At 47.7% G+C, this 23,986-nt stretch overlaps 4 protein-coding genes across 4 annotated transcripts; 2 read left to right on the top strand and 2 right to left on the bottom strand.

Moving 5' to 3' along the window:
- Nucleotides 1–354: 354 nt before the first annotated feature.
- Nucleotides 355–6,849, top strand: PHETA2 (PH domain containing endocytic trafficking adaptor 2). The gene is made up of 3 exons (XM_021552695.3): nt 355–403; nt 1,340–1,436; nt 1,978–6,849. The coding sequence occupies exon 3, from the start codon at nt 1,986–1,988 to the stop codon at nt 2,796–2,798; it is 813 nt and encodes a 270-aa protein (XP_021408370.1). The 5' UTR covers nt 355–403; nt 1,340–1,436; nt 1,978–1,985; the 3' UTR covers nt 2,799–6,849.
- A 283-nt stretch (nt 6,850–7,132) lies between these two features.
- SMDT1 (single-pass membrane protein with aspartate rich tail 1) lies at nt 7,133–9,685 on the top strand. The gene is made up of 3 exons (XM_021552736.2): nt 7,133–7,336; nt 7,876–8,016; nt 9,399–9,685. The coding sequence occupies exons 1-2, from the start codon at nt 7,181–7,183 to the stop codon at nt 8,011–8,013; spliced, it is 294 nt and encodes a 97-aa protein (XP_021408411.1). The 5' UTR covers nt 7,133–7,180; the 3' UTR covers nt 8,014–8,016; nt 9,399–9,685.
- Nucleotides 9,686–10,856: 1,171 nt separating this feature from the next.
- On the bottom strand, nt 10,857–13,464 carry NDUFA6 (NADH:ubiquinone oxidoreductase subunit A6). Its single transcript, XM_021552735.3, has 3 exons — nt 13,294–13,464; nt 12,988–13,103; nt 10,857–11,809 (listed from the first exon to the last, which is right to left on the bottom strand). The coding sequence occupies exons 1-3, from the start codon at nt 13,418–13,420 to the stop codon at nt 11,678–11,680; spliced, it is 375 nt and encodes a 124-aa protein (XP_021408410.1). The 5' UTR covers nt 13,421–13,464; the 3' UTR covers nt 10,857–11,677.
- A 622-nt stretch (nt 13,465–14,086) lies between these two features.
- On the bottom strand, nt 14,087–23,694 carry CYP2D6 (cytochrome P450 family 2 subfamily D member 6). The gene is made up of 9 exons (XM_021552796.3): nt 23,282–23,694; nt 20,801–20,972; nt 19,960–20,112; nt 19,191–19,351; nt 18,895–19,068; nt 16,967–17,108; nt 16,214–16,401; nt 15,198–15,339; nt 14,087–15,056 (listed from the first exon to the last, which is right to left on the bottom strand). The coding sequence occupies exons 1-9, from the start codon at nt 23,492–23,494 to the stop codon at nt 14,878–14,880; spliced, it is 1,524 nt and encodes a 507-aa protein (XP_021408471.1). The 5' UTR covers nt 23,495–23,694; the 3' UTR covers nt 14,087–14,877.
- Between the last annotated feature and the right edge of the window lie 292 nt (nt 23,695–23,986).

Below are 23,986 nucleotides of genomic sequence, written 5' to 3'. Positions count from 1 at the left end.
TTCCCCCGCTGCACCCTGTCCGTGCTGCACCCCACTGCTGCTGCACCCCGTAGCCGGTGCCCGTCAGCACTGCGCCCAGCCCGTACTGCTCCCATTGCAGCTGCACCCCGTGCTGGCACCCTGTCACCGCTGTGCCTGCTGCCCCCCAACAGTGATTCTGGGAGCGGGGGGTTTAGGTCCCCCCCCGGTTGCGACCCTGCAGAGGTGTCGGGCTGAGCGAAGGGGTGCGGGAGTACGCGGCTCCGGTCCGGCTGCGGTGTCCCCGGCCCCCCCGCTCCCCCCGGCCGCCGGCGGGGCGGTGCTGCCGGCGCGGCGGGACGGCCCCGGCGGCCGCAGGAGCCTTCCCCCGCCCGGCCGCGGCAGGGCCGCGCTGCCCCGCACCGCCGAGCAGCAGCGGCCGGAGGTGAGCCGGGCCGGGCAGGGGCCGGGGTCCCGCCGTCGCAGGGGAAGAGCTGGGAAAGGGCCGGGGGGCGCCGGGGCCGGGCGGCGGCGGGGCGGGGGCGGCCGCGGGACCGCGAGGGTCGCAGGCAGGCGACGGACTCGCACACGGAGGGGCACAGGCGCACACAAAGACCGGCAGCCCCAGGGCACGGGCGTGCGCCCGCGCACAAAGACACAGAGCCCAGCACGGCACACGTGGGACCCCCACAGCCCCCTCGCCTCAGGCTGTCCGCAGCCTGAGTGTGCCCAGGGCAGAGCACCTCCAGGGAACAGTCTTTCCTTGTGTCTGATCGGGGTCTTGGGCACTTTTCAACTGGGGTCCGTGCCCCCAGGTCCTCAGCTGTGCCGCACAAGCCCTGATGGTAGAGAAGGACTCCGGGAGGGATTCTGGAAGTTGCTCAGCAGTGCTCCTAGTACCCAAGTCTGTCCTGGGAGTGGTGGCTGTGGTTTGTTTTCTGCATGTGCTTGTTTTCTATGTGTGGAGTTTTAGCGGCTGGAAATCCTTTGGCAATTGAACATTCCACAAAGGTTGTGCTGGCTCTGTTCTTCAAGGCTCTGTCGTCCTTGACTTTCCGAGTCGCCTGCCAAAGGGCCTCCACAAATGGGGCAGTGATAGCTTCTGCAGAACATTTATTTTTTTTCCTTTAATAAACACAAAACAAGCCCAGGAGCTAGAAAACAAACCCACAGGAGCACTGGCCTGAGCTGGGATAGGGCTCAGGCTTTGAAGCAAGTGCATGTTCCCCCAGTTTTGCTATCCCAGTTTCCAGTGCAGCTTGCTTGCACTGAGTGAGGATCCTGGATTTCTGAGGTGGGAGTGACACAGCTCTTAGCTCTGTCAGTCCCAAACTGTTCTGGTTCATAAGTCCTTCTTCTTCATCCTTTTACTCCAACAAAGGATGGTGCTCATCACGCTGAAGTCTCAGACACCCTCAGCTAGGGAGCAGCCTGGCCAAGGAAGACAACGAGGGTTTGCAGTCTGACCTGCACAGCTGGTATGTCACCTTGCACCCCACTGCTGGTGAACCTGCTGGAGCTGGGAGTTCTGCTGCCAGGAGGGCTGGTGGGAGTGGGTGGTCCTGCATGGAGACAGGGAGTAGGGAAAGGGGACAGAAATGTAAGTTCCAGAGCCCTTGGGTCTGAAACACTCTCCTTATCCTGCCTTCCAATAGACAGCAAAATTAGTGCCTTGCAGGCAGAGAGGCAAATTTCTTTGATGTGCCCCATTAAAAAGCAGCAAGGTAGGTCACTTGTGGAATAAGAAATGAAACAGTGGTGTTGGCATTCACAGGGAAGGCAGGTGTCTGGGTGGTGAGGCTCTGGTAGTGACCTCCTCTTTGCAGCAGTGAGGAACCAGCCTGCCCTTTGTAGGGGTACCTGCTGGGTTAGACACCGCCTTGTGTCAGTGGCTGCTGGAGCAGGGCTGCAGGAGTGACTGCTTTTCCCTGGGAGCAGGATCTGGCCTCCTCTGGTGGGGCCAGTGACATGCTCCTCACACCAAGACAACCTCTTCCCCCTCTCTTCCTCTGCTCCTAGGTGGGGCAATGAAGCTGAATGAGCGGAGCGTGGCCCACTACGCCACCTGTGACTCACCTGCCGACCACACTGGCTTTCTGCGCAAGCGGGTGGAGCGGCACCACCACCATGCCCACCACCATGGCACCTCCTACCAGCGCCGCTGGTTCGTCCTCAAGGGCAACCTCCTCTTCTACTTTGAGGAGCGGGAGAGCCGGGAGCCCGTGGGACTGGTGGTCCTGGAGGGCTGCACTGTGGAGCTGTGCGAGGCTGCTGAGGAGTTTGCCTTTGCCATCCGCTTTGATGACGCTGGTGCCAGGGCTTATGTGCTGGTGGCTGATGGGCAGGCTGCCATGGAGGCCTGGGTGAAGGCACTCTCACGGGCCAGTTTCGACTACATGCGGCTGGTGGTAAGGGAGCTGGAGAAGCAGCTGGAGGAGGCCTGCAAGAGCTTGGCTGCTTGCCGTAAGTCTCCACAGAGGTCCTCCTCCTCTGGCAGGAAGAGGCATCTCTCCAACCCTGCCTTGCAGCCTCTCCAGGAGAAGCCCACCATCCTGGAGAATGGCTACTCCACATGGAGTAGTGGAGGATGTGTTGCCGGTGGAGCCACCTGCACTGACCATGATGGGGGGCAAACAAAGCCCCCACCCCTGCCTCCACGCAGGCGCTCGGCCGCCAGCAGTGCCACAGGATCCCCAGCACTTGGCCTCTCACCAGCCATGCTGGAGAGCCCAGTGCCACCGGAAACCATCTGCTTCTCCAAGCTGCACAACTGGTACGGGCAGGAGATTGCAGTGCTGAGACGGGAGTGGCAGGAGAGGCAGAAGAGGGGACACCCGTGACTGGGGGCACAGGACACAAGTCACTGGCCTGCTGATACCTGGCAGCCCATTCTGTATGCAGGAAGAGTGAAGTGAGGGATGCTGCTTGCCCCCTGCCCTCATGAGTGACTTAGTGTGTGATGTGTGTATGCTTCACTTGGGAGGGACTCAAATCCCCTCTGAACCTCACATTTAACTTCTATGAGGCTTTATACAGCCGGAGAGCATGTAACCCTCTGAACCTCACATTTAACTTCTATGAGGCTTTATACAGCCGGAGAGCATGTAACACCAGGAGAGCCACCTTTACTTAAACTCTCTCTGCTGAAAATAGGAGCTGCCCAAATCAGCACATATGCAATGAGCCTCAGCCAACAGGCCTGGCCACTTGCTGTCCTGACATGGTGGATGCTCTGGGTGTTTCATCCCCTACCTCTCCTTCACCACTTTTTTGTTTTGTTTTGTTTCTAGTGTGGAAGTTTGCTTTTGGTCAGTGTTTATTACTGTCTGTGGTCTTGTGCCAAAGTCCTTCTGCCTTTGTTCTTTTGCAGTAGATAAGGCTGGGCTCTTATGAAATGCCTCTGACAGGCCATTGGCCGCGGTGTGTGCCTGCAGCCTTGTGCCTTTCTCACTACAGGACATGCGAGCCATTGCAGCTGTTGCTGGCCCAGCAGCTGGGGCTTTTGCATTGTTTTTTTACTTTGATCTGCACTAACCCTTCTTTCAGCTAAATCCTTCAGGATGTGGATATCATGGTCTTGCAACTATCTCTTTGTGTGCTCATACTCAACAGCAAGTCTGAAATGGAGACACAGAGCTTGGCCAGAAGCCCCAGCAAGGACACCAGGGGCTCCCCAGGGCTAATCTGGACTCTGTCAAGCAGTAACCAAGCTTGCTAATATCTCTGGCACAAGGTTTCCCTGTTCCTATACAGGGATGCTACAGCCTCTTTGCCTGGGCAGGAGTAAATTTCTCAGACTTTGCTTAGACCACAGCCCGTGCAAGGTGCCATGTAGGGCTCAGTCAGCTCATCAGGCTGCTAGCCCAAAAGGGCGTTCCTAGCCACACTCCTGCAGGGCCTCTCTCAGTGTTGTGGCTCTGCCCAACTCCTGGCAGTGCTGTGCAGTTGGAGCAGAGGCTTTGAAGGGTGGGGAGGGAGAGAGGCCTAGTCTCAGGAGGAGAAGTGGAGGTGTGGGAGTGAGTTATGGGTGTTTGCGGTGTCTGAGGTTGCCTCTCCAGTGTCAAAGCCATGTTGCTGCCTTCTACCAATCCTGCACCTGGCCTGCCGGCGCTTCCCTCTGATTTCATGTCAGCATTGCTTGTCTGATCTCTGCTGCACATCCCGTCCTCCCAGCGGGCTGGGAGGGCTGCAGGGAGGGCATGTCTGTCACCTCACTGTGAAAACAGACTTGTCCATCAGTAGGTCAGAAACCTTGGCCACAAGGCACATGGTACAAGTACCATACAAGTAGGTGGGTGCCAAGTCCAGTGACTAGAATACCCTTGGGATAGGGTGTAAAAATCTCCCTTATCTAGTTGCATGCTTCCCATCTAAAAACATTAAACCTGTTTTTATTGTCCTTTTTTTTTAAGAGATTTACTAGGAAAGAAAAAGCTCATTTCAGATCATGACTGACTGGAACCTTTCTGGTCTTTAACACACTCCTACTTTAAGGACTTTAAGCTTCCTACTTTGCAATAGCCTGTAGAGATAGCCAATGCAGAAATCAAATTAATTCTATTAACTCTTGGTGCCTTTTAAAATAGGTCTCTGGTAGTTTTGGATAATGAGCTTCCTGCCTCCTGCCTAATTATGGCTCGATGGTACATTAGAGGAAATCAGATCTTAAATTAGATCTTACAAATTATTTTGGGCAGTCAGAATGTAACCTTCACTTGTGAGTAACACAATCCAGCCCTCTCCAGTTTGTGGTTGTATTACTTCACAGTAAGTTTGGGAGGATTATTTTTGTTTGGCTTTTGTTAAAATGGTTCAGAAAAATTGGGAGCAGGTGGCCATGGGGCAAGGCCCTGGCTTCATTAGCAGCTTAGCTGGTTGGACATAGGGGCCATTTCTGCCTCCCTACCCTGCTGCTTGAAGAGTTCAGTACTGCAGCATTCCTGGCTGCAAATGTGTCCCTTTTCCCATGCCAGGACAGCAGCACTAGGGGACTGCACTACCTGGTGACTCCTTGCTCTGAGCATGGGTATTTTGGGACCAAGGTCAAATTTGTCAAGCATTTTCCTGTGCTTTTTTTTTTTTTTTTCAATGTAATACAGAGAGAATATTCTTGATGTCTCAGATTACCATAAGGCAGTATGAAAGTAAAGACTCAACTTCCAAAACAAATCAAAATATAGTGGCAGTTCCTGCATGAGACCCAAGAACTGGGAGTGACTTGAAAGGGAAGATAAATTAACAAAGCCAGTTCTGTCAGAACTGAAACTGACACAGTGTTATTCATTTAAGGGCAGTTTCACTTTTAAGAAGCTTAGCGTGTTTTAATAAACCAGGATTGTGCTTGTAACACTGCTAAAGAGCTTATATTTAATGCTTTAATCTGTCCCATTCAAACGGCACAATTTCCACGCTACCTACCTTTGCTTAGCCCGTATCCCAACTAAATCCCCAATCCAAATCAGGCACTGCGCTCTGCTTTCCATCTGATCGCGTTTGGAGTAATTTTATGTTTTATTCTGCAGTGCTGACAAGAAAATGCCTGAATCCTGATCCACATTTATGCTCAGCCCAGCCATCCATGCCTGGGCCTTTGCTAGGTCTCCAAAGCACTGTGTGACTTTGGATGTCCTTGATCAGGGTTTCCTCACCATCCCACTGTTGTAGCAGCCGTGTTGGAGCCTTGCCCAAATTTGTATGGGAGTACAGGTATTTTAATGACCACTGCCACTTGCTTCATTAGGTAGGAAGCACCTGAGTCCTGCACTGCCTCCTCACAGATGGAGGCTATCAAGCCAATGCAGCTGAATTGGTTGTGCTGTCTTTGAAGCAGCCTCCAGGCAGGAGGCCAGGATTTCAGCTTCCTGACCTCAGCTTGCTGAGGTTGAACATTCAGCCTGCTAATGGAGCAGCCTGTCTGTCTTTCTGCAGGCAGAGATTGTTACAGGAAAGGCAGAGAGTTTTCACTGCACGTAAAATAAGCAGCAAAATAAGACTGATTGCCACCCAGGGTTTTTTTTCTTAGGTCGTTCAGGTTTGGACTGTTTCACCTCCTGCCTCCACTTTCCCTTTTTATTTTTAAAAATAGAGAATGCCTATCTAAACAGGTTCCTAGGCAAAGGGGGAACTGAACACTGAAGTTGAATGGGTACTTTTCTTAAAAGTACTGAAGTAAGATCCTTTTCCTAAGAGTTTTCTTTAGTGCAGAAGTGATGAGAGGAAGGTGCTAAAATTGAAAATAAATTGGAAAAGGGCAGTTTTGACATAGCCTTTGTGAGCTGTGCCAGAAAGGGTTCCCAATCCTGCTAAAATAGTTGATTAAATACTTATATTTTTCTGAGTCTGACATTTTAGATTTGAGCTTGTGATATATAATTTCTGCACAATTTTTTTTTTTTTTTTTGTAAAACTGTGCTGTTTTCCACTGAGTCCAATTGAAGAGTTACCTGAAGGTTTTACCCTTGACCACTCTTAGCCATGTGGTGGACAATCATGACCAAGATCAGGTATTTTGTGTTGCAGTAGCTACTGCACTAATAGTGCCTGGGGGAGCTACCCCTCAGTGTTACCTCTCTCCGCTGCCTTTGCAGAGAAGCTGAAAAGCCCCACTGAAATGCACGGGGGCATCTTTCACCAGCAGCACAAACTGGTGTTCTCTCCGCACAACAGCCTGGAAAACACTACGAGCGACTCCTGCCTTTCCAAGTGCTTCTGGTTTAGGTAGGGCATGTTCCTTTTTTTAGGAGATGGTTTTGCATGCGCCTTTGTTTTACACGCGGTACTTGTATTATACTAGAGTTTGTTTTACACGCGGAACTTGTATTACGCATCCCATTACATTGTTTAGAGTTTGTATTTTATGCCGCGAAGCCGAATAAACCGGTTTGATTTGTAGCCCGTGCGTTGTTAAAGGAGCCGCGAAGCCCCCTGGCGTGCCTGCAGAGCCTGGCCATTCCCGGCCGGCCCGGGTCTCCCCTCACCGGGAGGAGGCGGGGCCGGCCCGGGGTCCCTCGGTCCCTCGGTCCCTGTGTCCCTCGGTCATTCGGTCCTTCTGTCCCTCTGTCCCTGTGTCCCTCGGTCCCCGCGGGGCACCGAGAAACGCCCCCAGGCCCGGGGGGCGCGGTCTCGCCCCGCGCGTGCGCAGTGCCGACCTCACCGCCTGCCCACAAGCCTCGCGAGATCCCAGGTGACGCCTGGGCTGTGCCGCGGTCGGGGCACCGGGACGATGGCAGCGGCAGCCGGGCGGCTCCTGGCGGCGACCCTGGCTCGCTCGGGGCGTGCGGGCTGGGGCGCGCCGGGCCGGGCCCCGGCCGTGCCGCTGGTGCCCTCCCGGGGCGCCACCGTCACCCGCAGCGGCGCCATTTTGCCCAAGCCGGTTAAGGTGAGTGGGGGGCGAGCGGGCGGGGCCGGCAGCCGCGAGCGGCAGCGGCGGCCAATCCGTGTGGACGCAGCTGGTGTGGGCGGGGCGGCAGGTGTGAATGACAGTGCCCGGGACCAATGAGCGGGGAGCTGCGGGCGGGGATGCGGAAGCGCTCGGCAGCGGGAGGGAGGCGGGAGCGGCCCCCGAGCGTGCGGGGCTCGCCGGGCCCGCGTCCCCCGAGCGAGGCCGCGCTGCGCCGTAAGGGGAGATCAGTGCTCGCCTATGCACCGCCCTCTGTCACCGGCGACCGCCATCCCCTCCCTAAGCCACGGGTGTTCGTGCCCCGGGCTGCCCACTGGCTGGCGCGGGAGTGTTTGTAACACTGTAACGCGATAACGAAGCGCGGTGCGGTGACCGGGGCGTGCCACTGGGGACGGAGATCATTCTGCGGGCCGCATCCCGGGCCCCCGCGCGCCTGTGGAGCCGGGAGTGCGCCGGTGCAGCCAACGTGCGACTTGCTTGGATGTAAAGATCCAATTTTTACAATCGACTCCTTGCAGACGCCCTTCGGCCTCCTCAGAGTGTTCAGCGTGGTGATCCCTTTCTTGTATGTTGGTACTCAGATCAGTAAGAACTTCGCAGCCTTACTTGAAGAACATGATATCTTTGTCCCAGAGGATGACGATGACGATGATTAAAGGGTACGTCATAAATTACACCAGCAATCTAATTATTTGTGCTTTCCGTTCGGCTTGAGGCAGGGAGGAGAATCTCAGACAAGGAAATACAGCCAGCAACAGCTTAAAAGATACACTTGCAGTTAAACACATGGTTAGGGATATGCTTTTGGCTATGAACTTTTTTGGTTTGTACCAGACTAGACCAGACTGGTATCTGTGCAGTCTCCACACCATGCATTTCTTAAGAGACTGGAAAAAATGATAGTGTTTTAGATCTTGACAGCTGAATCAGAAATAAAGTATAGTCAATGAGGGTCTATACTGCAGACAACAGAGAGACTTCAGTGTTCCTACATTACACATCCAAAGAAGGATGACAGAGCTGCTAAGGGGTCTGAAGCTCAGCTGTTAGGAGGAGTGGCTGAGGGAACTAGGGCTGCTTAGCCTGGTGAAAAGAAGGCATAGGTGAGGGCTTATCACTCTCTACAACTACCTGAAAGGAGGCTGCAGCCAGGTAGGTTTCAATCTCTTTTCCCAAGTAACAAGCAACAGGACAAGAGCAAATAGCCTCAGGCTGTGCTAGGGGAGGTTTAGACTGGATATTAGGAAACATTTCTTCGGGGAAAGGGTTGTCCAGCATTGGAGCAGGCGGCCCAGAGAAATGGTGGAGTCACATGCCCTGGAGGTATTTAAACGAGGTGTAGATGAGACACTTCAGGACATGGTTTAGCGGTGTACTTGGCAGTACTGGGTTAACAATTAGGACTCAATGAACTTGAAGGTCATTTCCAACCTAAACGATTCTGTGATTTTGTTCTACTTGTTTACCTGTTTAAAAAGTCTTCTTCTAACTCACGGAATTACTCTTTTAAAACAGAATCATGTACTGTCTGAAATTTTGATAGAGGTGAACAATTTAAGAGCATTCTAGAACCCATCAGAACAAACTGTCTGGTGGGTGTTACAACACTTATCTCTGGCATAGCTGAACCATTCAGACTCATTGCAGAAAGGAAAAACGGAAATAATTAATCTTTATCTGCACTGTACTACACTTTCTACCATCTTCTGTTATTCTGTTTAGCTGTTATTGTGTAAAGATTTGAGTTTAGGTGTTATTTATATTGAGTTTAGGTGTTATTTCTTCATAGAACAAAGAAACTTTTAGAGAAGTTGTTGTAAATAATGTAGACTTACAGTCAGTTTGGTGGATGTATTCCTGTTGATAAGGGGTTTTCCAGCATGCACTGTGCAGCTAGAAGTCAAGACTTAAGAGATTGCAAAGACTGCACTGGCCTGTTGGAAACTCCCTTTATGTAAACCCCATCTTGTGTAGTTTTGGGAGGAGGATGCAGACTACAGCTCAGTAGTGTATCTGTAACAGCTTGTTTTTCTATTTGCAGCACTGGAACAGAGGAACAGAAGGGAGAAAGCCATTGACAAAACAATGGTTCCAACATCTGTCACCTGTTTTGTCCTTCCTAAAGGGGACAGGGAGCTTTGTATCCCCTTTGCCAGTGAGTGTCCTGCACATCTCTGTATGCTGGAAATCTGTAGATCAGGGTTGAAGGAGGTGCTTGACAAACCCTGCGACCTTGCACACACATGCTCACCTCATCAAAGACTGCTTGGGATGCCTTTAATTAGCAACATGGGAAACAATTAAAGATCAAGCGATTGACATGTGCAACTTTGGTCCTCTGGGTTTGTTTTTTTTCCTGTCTTTTCTATCTCTGCATGTCTGTTCCAGTAGGGAGGCCCTCCTCATGTTTATTTTCTCTTGAGTCCTTTCAGTAACTCAGTACTGATCTACAGGACATAGGGAATCCTAGGGGAAGCAGCAGCCCCACAACACAGCCCTGTTAAATAGTGGAGTGCACACTGACAATGGCACTGTTCAACAACCTAGCAGCTGTATCTGATGGGGACTGTGGCATTAACTTTGCCTCACTGAAGATGAAAGACAGTATTATCATCAGAGTTAAAACTCTGAGTGGCTTTGGTAAAGGTTGAGATCACAAGCTGCAATTGAACTTGCTCACGTGCTTTATAACATTTAATCTGAACACTGGCTCCAAGCATCTAATATTTCCTAGGTAGTTCAGTACTTCCTTCTGAAAGAGCCCTAAGGTGTTTGTTTTCTTCACTGTATGAACTTCAACTCCTTTTTTCATAAAAGTGTTTGCTATTGCACTTAAATTCTTGTATCATAGACTTAAAAGGTCTTCTTTGCTGTTATGGCAGAGGAAGAGTATCTTTAGTCACAGCAGACCAGCTGTTCTCTCAAATCAAACCTTGAGAGGTCGGTAAATTATTTATTTTTCTTAAGCCAGCACTGCCGCAGTGTCTCATGGTTTCTGGTCACTAGATCTGGCCTCTTGATTGCCCACTTCTTCCTTCCTTATTGGTGTTGCTATTGAACAGGGAGCAGTGAATAGTTCCAACAGCACATTTGTTCCCTTATTCTTTGGCACAGTTTTTACGGTTTGCTCAGTAACTCCCCAGCACGGCTACTGAGAGAAAAGGGATCCTGTAATCTGAGTAACCCCAAGAGCTGTAGCTAAAGGCAGCTGCCAGGTTCTTGAATCACTTGGTATCTGAGTTGCCCCCTCCTTGCCCAAAGCCACCTGAGGAGCAGTTGTTCCAGTTTATCTGCTCTTGGGAGCCAAACACGTACCTGCTTCTGTTTTATATGCTACTAAAATCCTTTTCACTGCTTTGTCCCCAGTCCCTCCTGAGCCCCTCCTGACTTTGTCAACCTGTCCTGAAAAGCATGCCAACCCTGGAGCCCCAAGGTACCTATGTACAGGTCCCTGAGGAGTGTTGTGTTACGGCCCTCATGGGGAAGAAAGCCCCAATACTTAGAGGATAAAAAGATATTTATTTAGGGTGGAAAAAATTAAGCTTGAGTGTATTACAAACATCCAGGGCTGGTCACATCTGGAGGAGCTCCAGCACCAAGTTACTTGCTGAAAACCTGTTCTCTGGTGAAATAATAAATTGTCCTTATCCCTTTCAAAAGGGAACTAGTAATTCCTGATTCAGTGGATGAGGTGATGGTAGGACACCCATCTCCTGCTAGGCTTCAGAAGCTTTTACAGAGCCTTCCTATTCTAGAAAACAGTACTAAACCCCTTTTCCAGATAATTTAATTTTATAGCAGAGAAATGGATTCTGCTGATGTTTTAATGCACAAGGATTTATTTGCCTACTTGATTTTATATTTTCTCGGCAAGAAATGAAGGAGATTAATGTCAAATAAAAAAAACAAGGTCAACAAAGTCATAGGATGAAATTGCAAGACACTGCATGAATACACGTCCCTCGAGCACAAAAATATTTCTGTGAGTACAGTGGTTTTTCTGAAGGGCCACCCTTTTCCTCACAGAGCTAACATCTACAGATGCAGCTGCAGGCTAAGCACAAAGACCCACAGATAGGCTGTGCTGTGGTTATTCAGCAGACACCCTAGGGCAAGTGATGGGATAAGTGCCATCCACTGAAAATCCACACAGGCAAAACTAGGAAATTACAGCTCTTCAAACAGATCACTTGCACATGCTCTGGATTCACCTAGTCATTAGGCTCCTAAGATGCTAGAGAATCTCTTGGTATGGATCTTTTTTATATTGTATAGAACTTTTATTTGTAATATAAGGCAGGAAGACACAGAGTCAGTTTCTCAGGGATTGTGGCCCGCATAGAATTTGGACAGAAAGTCTTTAGGTTGTGGGGTTTCCGTCTCGTGGAAGTACCTCATGACGTGAGTCCTCTGCTTCCAGACATGAATGGTTTCCTGAAGCTCCATTTTTCCCTGCACACACACACAAAAGAATTTTAGACTAGTTGGCAGTTAGAGCCCAAGTCTAACCATGCAGTACTGTTAAAGTTATTTGAATGAACTTTAAAACACCTACAAAAATAACAGCTGCATCAACAGTTCTGTATTCCTACAGCCTGCGTGCATCACCTGCACTGTGACACAAATATACTGTTCCTGCCTTGCAACTTACGTGGATTTCTCTGCAGCAAGCTTCCCAGCCCTGTGAAACAGGCAAGAGACTCTGTCCCCTTCTTAAAACCTGCTTTGTTTCTCTCCTGACCAGCACCTCCCGTAACATTCTACACAACATTGCTAACTTTCAAGCACCTCTACTGAATTTGGGTAAACAGCAACATTTTAGCTGTAAAATTAACTGCTGCCAGGTGCCTTGCACCAGTATCTCTGCCACTGAGACATGCAAACTCGTCACTATTTCATCCTTTTATACCGGTTTTATAGGATGGTAGCACAGAGCAAAATGAGACCGTCTGGAATTGTCACCGGCTATGTTATCTAGGATTCTGTTTCCATATTTTTTCATCATATAAAGACAGAGTAATTGTCTTGAAATGCAAGAAACAAAACAGGTGAGCATGGCACCTGAGTTGGAAGCTTTCTAATGCATTAGAACTGCAGAGATCAGTTACTGTTGCTCAGACACATTTTGAAGCCTGTTGTGCTGATCATTGCTTTGAAGCAGACAGGTCTCTCAGGCCTGTAACACCACCAGATGCGTTACAGAGTTGGAGTGTTCTGCCACCCAAACCCAGCTTCCCACCAAGTACTGACACTGCAATATATGTTTCAGAATCAGTGAAGAAAACCATTTTCCAATCCAATGAAGTACTGCAGAGAGCAGATAGTTTGTTTTTAATAGTAAACTTGTGAGCAACACCTATTTTCCCTTTGATTGCTGTTGTTAAAAATAAGCAAGCAAGGAACAAATTTAGTATTTTAATTGCTGCTTTGCTTGACATACGCTTCCTGAATTCTAAAGCCACCTGATCCCTTATCAACAGGTTTGCTGACATAGGTATTACCAATCCAACTGCAAGAAACAACCACTCCATAGACAGTATGGTACAAAGTTGTCCCTCTCCTCCACCACACTCACCACCAATCATCCACATTCTCTGCAGCTTGAACAAATCAGAAGTAACTGTGTGTACCTTAATAACCAGCATGTCTATCACGCGTGGATCCGTAACGTGGGCATTCTTCATGAACATCTCCCGCACCTTGTTCCGCCCCTGTTTCACCGTGATATCCAGCTGGTACAGGTGCACTAAGAGAAACACAACACCTACTGCGGTCATCCACGTCGCTCTGCTATTATCCCACCGGCAACGTGCAACTCAACCCTAAAAATCTCTACACTGTCACTCGTTCATGCGATGCCCGCCGGCTTCACCAATGTCATTTAAGGCCGTTCCGACCTTGAGCCCGCGCGGCAGGCCCCGCCATCCGTCACCCACCCGTGTTGGGCACCTCGCGGTACCAGGCCCGGTACAGCTCCCTGACGCGCCGCTTCGCCTCGCCCAGGTCCCGGCTGAAGATCGGCTTCACGGCGGCCGACACCACTCCCTTGCCCGCCACCGCCATCTTGGCGCCGCCGCCACCTTCCCCACCGCCCCGGGAACGCGCGGGGCACGGCGACTTTCCCTATTGGCCGGCTGAGCTGCCACTCCAGCCTTCCGGGCCGGCCGCCTCCCACCCGATTGGTCAGGAGAAACGCCAATCACCCAATCACCGCGCCGCAAGGGGCGGGGCAGCCGCTGGGCGGGCCCCGCCTCGCGAGGCCGTCGGCCCGCGCCGCCCCCGGAGCCCGCTCCTCCCTCAGGACAGCGCCCGCTGCTCTTCGGTCCCGCCACGGGAAAAGACACTCCCTCCTCTAGCTATACCCACGTTTGTATCCAAATACACGAGTGCCAGGACCTCTCCAAAGTTCAGTTCTCTTTAAGCACACTTGGGTATTGCTGGTCCCTATAAACCCGAACACATGCAGTTCGGTGTCATTGAACAGACCAGAGGAGTAACACTGAAATGATCTTGAAAGACTCAGGTGCTGGGTGTGAGGAGAGAAATCTCAGGAGAGGGGAAAATAAAGATTTCATATCACTTTTATTCTTTCAAGTTATGTTGTAGATGAAAAGCATAAATGTGCAAATGATCAAGTTCAAATCTTAATTATGTTAATAAGTATTTGCATAATTCATTCGCTTTCATAGCTTCCAAAATTACTATTACACAAATTTAATACTGCACATGTGCACTCAATTTCAGATATTTTATTTTTTTTTACTGGTGGTTATACATAGGAGCTCCTTCGTGCTACTGTCTCTTTAGATGTGGTAACATCAACATATCTTTGCATCTTGCAAAACAATTTGTCAGGGATATTGCAGGAAGAAAGGGAAACGTAGCTCTAAAATCTATGGCCATATAGTTTCAAACAGCATAACTCCATCCCTTTGTGAGTTCCAAACCTACCCAAGAGCTGACATTATGTAATGCCAAAAATAAAAAAAAAAAACGTTTTAATTAGAAGAGATAGTAAATCTAAACACCAGGATTTCTCTTTAAATGTATTTATCGAAATTTCTGTATTTCACAAATGACCTTCTTCTGTGCCTGAAACACCACATGGATTATTTATATACTCCTTGGTATTTACTCCTACTGGAGGCATAGTGTGACATAAGGGTTGTCAGGATTAAAACTTACTTTCTCTGAGGCTATAAATTAAGACAATGCAATATTTGTTCAACATACAGAAGTGTGTAATAAACAGGAAGGGATGAAGGGGACATGTATGTCTTGGACAGTAAGATTTTCCAGAAGCACTACTCTGAAACTACATTTTAATGTCACCTTGCTGTTGAAGCTGAAGCTCTCTTGTTTGATTCAAGAACCACAGCTAGAATGAAGCTCCACAAGATATTGGCCTAGATCCTTAAAGACTTGAGCTTGAACCTGGCATGATCCTGCTTAGACCTGCAATGTTCCTGCCAGGGTTTGGGGGAGTGGCGGTCTGTGAGTGAAAGGAGAGTGGTGTGCACCTATCTTGGGAGAGCTTGCAAGAGGTACGGGTGTGGAGATCTCGTGATTGCAAAGTGACCGTCCACCCGTGGCCTGGGCTGGCCCTCAGGGAGCACGAAAGTGAATTTCTGCAGGAGAGTGGTAAAGAAGAGAAAGAGCTCCATCCTGGCCAGCTGTTCTCCCGGACAGGCACGGCGACCTGCAAGAGAGGAAGAGGAAGCGAGGAAGTGTCTGTCAAAGAGGGCGATAATCGATGTTGGAATTGTCACGGGGTGGGGGGGAGCAGATCACCCTCCCGCTGTGTCTCTGACTTGCTGCAGGATCCTCCCCTCAGATTTACCTGCTGAGAAGGGCAGGAAGGCCTCTGGTTTCACAAACTGCCCCTTTGCATCCAGGAAGTGCTCGGGGTAAAACTCGTTTGGTTTCTCCCAGATTGTCTCATCCTTCAGCACGGAAGACAAGTTGGTGATGACTGTCGTCCCCTGCACTCCCCCACAAGAGGAAACGTGAGAACAGCCGCATTGTCTTGGCACAATGGGACAGACCGTGTCTGCCAACTAATAGCACCCATTTCCACTTCTGCATCTTACTTGAAGCAGAGGTAAAGCAGGGCCCTTTTCCAATGGCATACGGTGCTTGCTCTACACTCCGAAGCATCTGAACTTTTGCAATTTGTAGCCTTACAAAGGCTGTTGCATGCAAATGCAGATTTCACGGTTACACAGTGGAAACAGCCTCTGCTTCTCATCCTCCTGGACTGGTTTTATAGCTACAGAGAAAAAGCTGACTGACAGACTTCAAAGCCCAGCTTTCTCAGGGACCATGGAAAATGGCAAAGCTTTCCTGTTTCACATGTCAAGGTTTTAAATGAGAGGAGATACTACACAGCTACAAAAATATACAAAAATATCCCAGGCTTGAATTCTGCCACTCCTGCCAGGACAGCTGCTTGTCACGGCGAAACTGGTCTGAACGCCAATGGCATTTGGATAGCTTCAGAGGCTAGAATTGAACTACTACCATCTCGGAAAAGACAGTAAGTTGGTGTTGAGTGCCTTCAGAGAGCCTGTTAGGCTTCTTCTAACCTGCAGTGAGTATCACAGCCCATTGAGAGGAAAGGAACCTTTGCACTGAGCTGCTACTGCAGTTGCATTCCCATACAACCTGTAAGCCTAGAACACAGATATGACCATCTGCCTGAATTTAACATTTCAAAATGTCCTATTTTAGTGCTCAACAGTGACTGTAATTGGGGCTGGAAGTGCAACATTGCAGGGTTGGATGGGATCATCCCTACCCCATGCCTGGCATCTGCACAAGGAGAGGCTGCTGTATTGCTTATCTGGTCACAGTCACCTTGGGAATGAAGAAGCCTTGCAACTCAGTGTCCCGGTACGTCATGTGAGGTACCCCAACAGGAACAATGTCCCCGCAGCGTTGCACTTCATGGATCACAGCATTAGTGTAAGGCATGCTAGCTTGGTCCTTCATGGTGGGGGGTCTCTCTCTGCCAATCACTCTATCAATCTCTGCCTGGACCTTACCTGAAAGCAGGAGAGATAAAGAATTAGAGGACCCTTAGAGAACCAGAAGCAGCTGGTACAAGCTGAAAGTCTGGCTGCCTGAGATTGTAGGCACTGTGTGAGAACAGGACAAGTAGAGACAGAAGCAGAAACCAGAGAGGAAGGCCTTTTTCAGTTGACTGGTAACTCTGTGTAACTGTTCTTTGCTCATAGCATTTTTAATAAAGGCCTTGCTGCTTGACATGCTACCTTACCTCCCCTCTATGCAGCTTGAAGAGTACCTGGTCAAGCAGAATTAGAGAATTTAAACCAATCAGTATCTGTTCCAAATACTGGAAGAGGGTACACTGACCACAGCCAATCCCCCGGTAAAGCCCTCAAAATGAAGGTAAGAGCAAACTTACCCTTCAAACTCCAGGCTTTTTATCATGGCTACCCCCTGCCAGAACAGCTATTTGGGAAGTGTTTCTCCTGTGTTTCTGCTAGACTGGCAATCACCAAAGCTGTTCTTCTTTGCGAAATCCTTGTGCAAAAATGAGTCTTGAAGGGAAGAGGCTACACCTCTGTAAGTAAGTTTCTGACTTACTCTGTATTTCTGGGTGGAGAAGCATATACAGCAATGCCCACCGGATAGTGGTGGAGGTGGTCTCAGAACCAGCTGTAAACAAGTCCATGGTCACCATACGAAGGTTGTTATAGTGGAAACCATTCTCTTCAGCTGCCTTACCCTGTGGAGAGCAAAAAAGTGGGTGATTGGAGCTGGGGTATTTGCTGGGCAAGAAGAGCACTGCCCAGAGAAGTGCTGAGAAGCACTAGATAAATTTTTTAGCATGTGTTCCTGTTTTTAATTCCAAGAACACAGCACAGCACATGCAACAGTCTGAGCATGACTGATATGCTTTGTAACCCGGTTATGTCCTGTATTTGAAGGTCCTCAACCACCTCCAATATACTCAGAGAAGAATGCTACTTCTGCCTTCAGGAAAACACCTTTTGCTTTCAGCTCAAACAGACAGCAGGCCCTTGCCACTCACTGTAACATCTTCCCTCAAACAGTTACTCAGGTTTGATCAGATGATAAAAGCCACAGAGAGGAGGTTGCATTCATGTGGCAAATGAAAAATCAGCATAATTTTAAGGAGGTTATTTCTAGCTATGCATCACATATTCTCTCTGTTCCTGCCCTGGTATTTTTTTACTATTGAATAAAAATTAAAAAAAAAAAAATCAGAGTTATCAGGTTAAAGGATTATTGCTGCCTGTTAAGTCTGCAATACCATTTTCAGCAAAACTGATCCCTCATACAAATGCTAATTGAGCTCGAATTTGTTAGCATGTGAGATATGGCAAGCTCTCTGCATGAGTTTGTCTTCTTGTCTTTTCTAATCCTCTTTATACTTCCTTTTCCTAGGAATTAGCTTCTGTTAAGTTATTCTGTATATTTAGATGCTGTTGTAATATGGATAGCAATTAATAATGCATTTAAGACTCAACTGTTATTCCAATAAAAGATCTCAGAGAAGGGAGTTTGGGACTGACTTGACCAAAGTTAATTCAGTTATCAGACTGGCTTATCGGGTGATGTTAGTGAACAGAAGAGAGGTGTGACAAGAGGCAGCACCCACCCCTAGGCTGTACTGCTCAGTACAGAGTAATGTGGGTCACGTTGCTCTGCCCATGGGCTGGAGGTGCCTGAGCCCCACAGCATGGCAGGGTGTCATGCAGAGCAGTAGTCCAGCCTGAGGACTTGGATGGTGGAAGTGATTTGCAAGCAGAATCTGCTAATATTGCTCATCTGGCACTTGAAGTTTAGTGAATCCATGTGCAGAAACATATGGCAGATGGATGGGCTGACCCAAGTATCTTTGATTTCATACTGTGTGCCTGACCGAATTCGAGGAAAGAGTCCTTTTAATTTCAGTGAAGTTCAGATTTAGGCCTTCCTCTGATATCTAGCAAACTAGTTTTAGCAAGCAATTCAAAAATATATATCCCAAAGGAGACACTAGTTTCAAATCATAACTTGGTTTAAAGACAGGCTATGACACCAAAAAGTCAATTTGTTGCTCCAGTTTTGTGACTGATTTTGAGGCATCAGCCATTGAGGCACTGATATTACATGGAATATTGCATGCCAACTTCTTCCCTGGTGCAACCTTAGGACATTCAGTGAATTCCCAATCATTGCCTTTTAAAAGCCTTCTTTTTTTTTTTTTTTTTTTTTTTTTTTTTTTTTTTGTAGGCTGGAAAGAAGGAAGTTCCTAGATTCTGAAGGAAATATGAAAGCAGAAAATGGAAACAAAAATATCAGCAGATAATACGGTGTCTTAAGACAACAAAAGAGGTTACGACATGAAGAATACCTTTCTTCTCAAGATACAAAGTGGAATGGAAAAGTAGGAAATTAGATTGTAAGAGGTTTTGTGCAGCTCTAGGAGGAAAGTCAGCTTCACAAGCTTGAACAAGGCAAAGAAATTACTTCTGACCCCAGAGGGTCTGCTAGTGTCACTCTACCTTCTCCATTTCCTTTAAAAACACATCCGTCATATCTCGGGTGTAAGCAGGGTCCCAGGTCTTCATATGCTTATCTAAGACCACATCTATGAAGTCCATTAATTCTTTTTGTGCTCGAAAGATTTTCTGTGGCACTCCAGGGATGCGCACCAAAATGGGAACCACGTTAAGAAGCTGGGGTGTGAGAACCAGAGGGAGTGAGAGAGAAGATATTACATGATGCAAAAAAAATAAAAATAAGGAAAACACAATTCTCTCAAGCAATAGAGGGCAGCTTCTTTCAGCTTGTGGTTTACCTGAGGCAGGAATCCCGTTTCTTCATTCAAGGAATTTTGAAATAACTGTGACAGCTTCTTGAATGTCTTATCACCATAGTCAAAACGGTCTCCAAAGACAATGTTGCAGATCATGTTGCAGACAGCATTATTTATGGGAACATGTATATCAAAAGATTTACCTGAAAATGGAAATGGAGACCAAGCCATGAAGCTCAGCAATATCAAACTGCTGGACCTCATCTGTAAGCAATGAGAATACTCAAATGCCACCTTGATGACACCAGGAGAAAAAGCTTCCAGAGCATCACACTAGGAAGTGACGATCACCTCATTCTTACTTATATTTAGTTGCTCTATGTTTAAAGAAGAAAACTCCCAAGAAAAACTGAGCTGCAGGGTTGTTCTGTGACTTGACTGGTAACACTTTGTTCTGTGTCTTGATGACAGGCTGTGAACTCTCAGCTGCACTTTTATTGCATGTGATAATATCAATATGTTCCACTAAACTTCATAAAGTAGAGTTACTGAGCTCTGGGAATAATTCTATTTTACCTCTCTTCTCTATTTCTAATTTCCTATTTGTTTACTGTTTCAAAGGGATTAGTGTTTCGGCAGCCCCACTCTGTAAAGCAAAATGCTCTCCAAGGAGGGCACATAGACTAGAAACACTGTATTTGCATGGGAAGAGAGCACTGCATGCAAACAGGAGTGGCTGTAGCATTACTTCTCTCTGCATCACTGTATTGCCTTTTTCTGTGATTTCCCCATCCTTGTGGATGTCACAAACCTTCTTTAGACTTGATTTCAGAACAAAGAAATCCAGCTTCCTCTACCACTCGCTCCTCCAGGGATTTCTTTCCCATCCCGAAGTTCCTCAGCGTAGAGAGTGTGAATCTCCTTAGCTCCTTCCAGACGTGCCCGTATCTTGCTACAACAATCCCTGGAATTGTGGATGAGCAAGATGTGTCAGATATCTGACTTGTACATCAAGTAAATTTTGCTAGAGAACAACAATCATGAGTCTGGAGGTACAGGTCTGTATAGATAGATGAAACAGCCTGACCTTATGCAGGTTGTTCAGACAGCAGTTCTGAAATGGATCACTGCATCTTCTGTGCATGGCTGGCAAAGGTGCAGGGGGATTCAATGGGAGCAACAAGGGCTGCTAAGGAGTCAGCAAACTATTCAGCATTGTTCCACCAGCTTGTGCCACCACACAGGAGCTGAGGATGTAATGTGGGCAGGATGCAGGAAAATACTCTGTCTTGAATGAAAGTCACCATATTTTTTTGCAACAACTTACATGTAACATTTTGCATAAACATTTTGTCTTACATAAGCACCATAAGCACTTATTTGTGGGTGTTTGGACCTGGCAGAAAAGTTGTACATTTTATGGTGTCCTTACACAGCTGAAGAAGTGTGTGCTTGCTGGAGCTGTACTACAACCACTAAGGGTAGCCCCCATTTAATCAAATCCGCGTTTGTTGCTACCAGAGGGTGCCAGACATACAAGGAGGTTGACCAGGGGGACACACAAAGGTGCACCGCACTGAGAAAATCTTGCTTCTACCCAATCCTTCTCATGCTAGTGCAATCAAGGAATGTTCATTTTTATGGGAGCTTGCCTTCAGAATTCTTTCCATAGCCCATGTGCTCATATATTGGAAAGTGTGGCCGGTCAGCAAAGTCCTCCGATTTGTGAACCAGGGCTTCCTTCACTGTTTTATACCCATTCAGCACTACTAGGTTGGTCCAGCAGTTCTGGAGACTGAAGATGTTTCCAAATTTCTTCTGGAGCTGCCAAGATAAAAAAGCATGTCCCTGAAAATGAGCTGAATGCAACACCAGAAATATCACTGTATCCTTGGTTAGGGCATTTACTACTGAGTGAACTTTGAGGTACTTTTATTCAGAGATCTTCAGCTGATCTTTGATCTTGATCTTTGCAGTGCAACAGCTCCAAACAGTGCCAAGCAGCATCTGTAGCAGGGATCAATGCCCTGTAAGTGGAAAAATTTAGAATATGTCTATCCTGGCCAAACTGTTGTCATGAACATTGTGCAAGTACTTTTAATTTTGTCAAGAACCTTTTTAGGGATTTTTAAAGACTGCATGATTGATAATGAATTATTTCCTAATCTTTATATTTATTTTGATTTGAAAGACTAAGTAAGTTCTGAGTTAGTCTACTTCTGCTGAAGGAAATAATAAGGTGATATGTAATTTCTATTAAAATATGCATTTGTACCTAAGGATCTACCCAGAGCCAGGTTTCCAGAAATATGGTTGGGAAAGGCAATTCTACACTGGAGTTTCAGGTCAACTTTCTCCCTAAAATAAGCATGCACATCTAGTATGACTGGTAACAAGCACACACCCTTACACCTGCTGTGATCTGTAAGACTCATAAAGCTGAATCGGGATGAATGCACAGGTAATCCTCTCAGCCACACACTCACCATGGGAGCTGGCCATGGAGCAAAGCCTTCTCCAGGTAGACAAACCCTTTAACGGGACATGGACTCCTGGGAAGGCAGGTCAAAGCTCCCCAGTTAGGAACACTGAGCAAAGCTCAGAAGCACATTATTTAAAGACAGTGCAATAGTAGCAATACCCCACAGGTTTTTTTTTACTTTTATTTCTGTCCCTTTTGTTTGGTTTAAAGTATAAGATTTTTGATTTCTGCACTGTAGCATTGCAAGGAATGAAGTACTTCATACTGTATTTGCAGTAGGGTTGAAAAGGGAATTAGCACTTCACTTGCAATAGAAATGCATAGTTAAAAATGACTACTGGTCAAGATTGTGGTTAGCATGACCCTGACGTGATATGATTTGAAAACGGTAAGCGTTTGGACTACATGCAAGAAAATAATACAAATGCTGTATTTAGTTTCTCCACTTGGCAGGTTTTGGACAGGCAGCTGAACAGCACTGTCCTAGAAAAAAGGCCTTTAGAGTTTGCAAGCTGAAGCACAAAATACCCATGATTTATCTGCTGCAGGCTGTGAAAGCCCTGCCTTCCCTTTGAGAAAAGCTATGGCCAGACTTTGAATAGGAACACTACTGAGATTTTGGGCATTGCTGCAGAGTCAAATTCCACAAGCTGGTCTCTTTAACTGAAACTGTCACATGCCTGCAGGCATGCTTCAGTAAGACGCAGGGAAGCCTGCCATTCCCAGTCCACAGATATTTGTTTGTCTTCCCTTGTTTGTACCACCTCCTGCTCCTTTGCCTCCAAGCCTGCCCACATGTCAGGCTGGCAGCCAGCTCTACAGCAGCACCTTTCACTGGGGCACAGCAGTGATCTCTCACTGAGCTCATACAGAGAAGGGGAGATAGAGGTTGGGAGGTTCTGGTGAATGATTATCTCTTTCTCTGGGCGGGCCAGGTCAGTGTCCTTGAGCAGTGATCTGCTTCATCCTGGACTTTGGAGAGAGCATTGCCCCTCAGCTTTGTGCAGAGCTAGTGATACTGAAGTTGGCCAGAAATAAACTTTCTAAGATAATTTGAAGCATTGTAAAGCAAGTATGCTTTACTGTAGCACTGGACTCCTCTAATAGAATGATTGTCATGAAATACCCTTTACAACCAGGTATTTATTCCATCACGATCATACATATTCATTGCAGCGTGCTTCCCAGCTACCACATAAACATCACTTTTCCGAGGACTTACCTGCACACATCTGCCTCCTACTGGAAGTCCATTCATGGACCTAGAGGGTCATTGAAAGGTGTTTCTGGGAGTCGTACTCGCTGAGTGCTTCAATATTACAGGTGACCTTTCCTTGAACGTTTTCTTTGGTCATGTGTTCTTGTTTCTTGTTACATAACTTGCCAAAACACTCACTATATTCCTCATTATCTGTTTACCCAGTTTCCAGCTTTGTTTACCATCCTGTGTGCATACTTCTACATTTTTATACTTTTACATTTTTATCATTTTTGCTAGTTAGTCTTAAAGCTCTATCTAGCAACTTCAAGGGAAATGAAAGCTCCTGTTCTCTGTGTTATGTATCTATAGCTGATGCCAGAGTGTGACCCACCCCTCCCGGGCCCACGGTGGATTGCATGTGGAGTGTTTTGTTCAGGGGCTGCCACTCACCTGGCCGAAGGAGTGGTGGGGGTTGTGGAAGTTAATGGAGAACATGGTCCCAATGAATGGCAGCGAGGCTGGGCCTGGTGGGTAACGGCTCCACTTCTTTCTGCGCTTCATGAAGTCCAGCAGTAAAGTAAACACTGTAAGAAAAACTCCCAGTATAGAGATGTTGCTCCAGATGGATGACAGCTGGGACCCCAGCCACAGGAGTAATGCCATTTTGTAGCCTGTATACTCCTGCCTCTTTTTACCCAAGACTGTCACTGCCTCCTTTTGCCTTTCCTCTTCTCCTCTCTCTCACTTTCTTGCCCTGTCAGCTGCCCCTTTCTCCCTGCTTCCTCCTCTTCCCCACACTGCCTTTTTTTGCTGCTCCTCTCTCCCTGCACTGGCTGGCTTTGATTGTGAAACTTGGCCCTGCCTATAAGCTCCTCCTCTGCTCGGTTCAGATTTAGGGGAGCGGTGATGAGGGTCATCCCTCCTCCTCCCCCTATTCTTCCTCCAAGGCCGGAGCTCTGAGGTCTCGGTTGCTGCTAAAAGTGGCAGCTGGTGCTAACAATGTCCGTAAGTAGGGCAGGGCTGGGTGAGCCCTGGGTATTTGTGTGCCTTCTCTCACAGACAAAGAGAAGTTCACAAGCAACGAGTCTTGCTGCATTCTCATGGGGCAATTTGGAAAAAGGTTGATTAAATGTGTGTCACCTTCTTGTTAGTACA

The sequence above is a fragment of the Lonchura striata genome, chromosome 5 (genome assembly GCF_046129695.1).
Source record: "Lonchura striata isolate bLonStr1 chromosome 5, bLonStr1.mat, whole genome shotgun sequence".
Classification (NCBI taxonomy): domain Eukaryota; kingdom Metazoa; phylum Chordata; class Aves; order Passeriformes; family Estrildidae; genus Lonchura; species Lonchura striata.
This window is presented reverse-complemented; position numbering and strand designations above follow the sequence as displayed.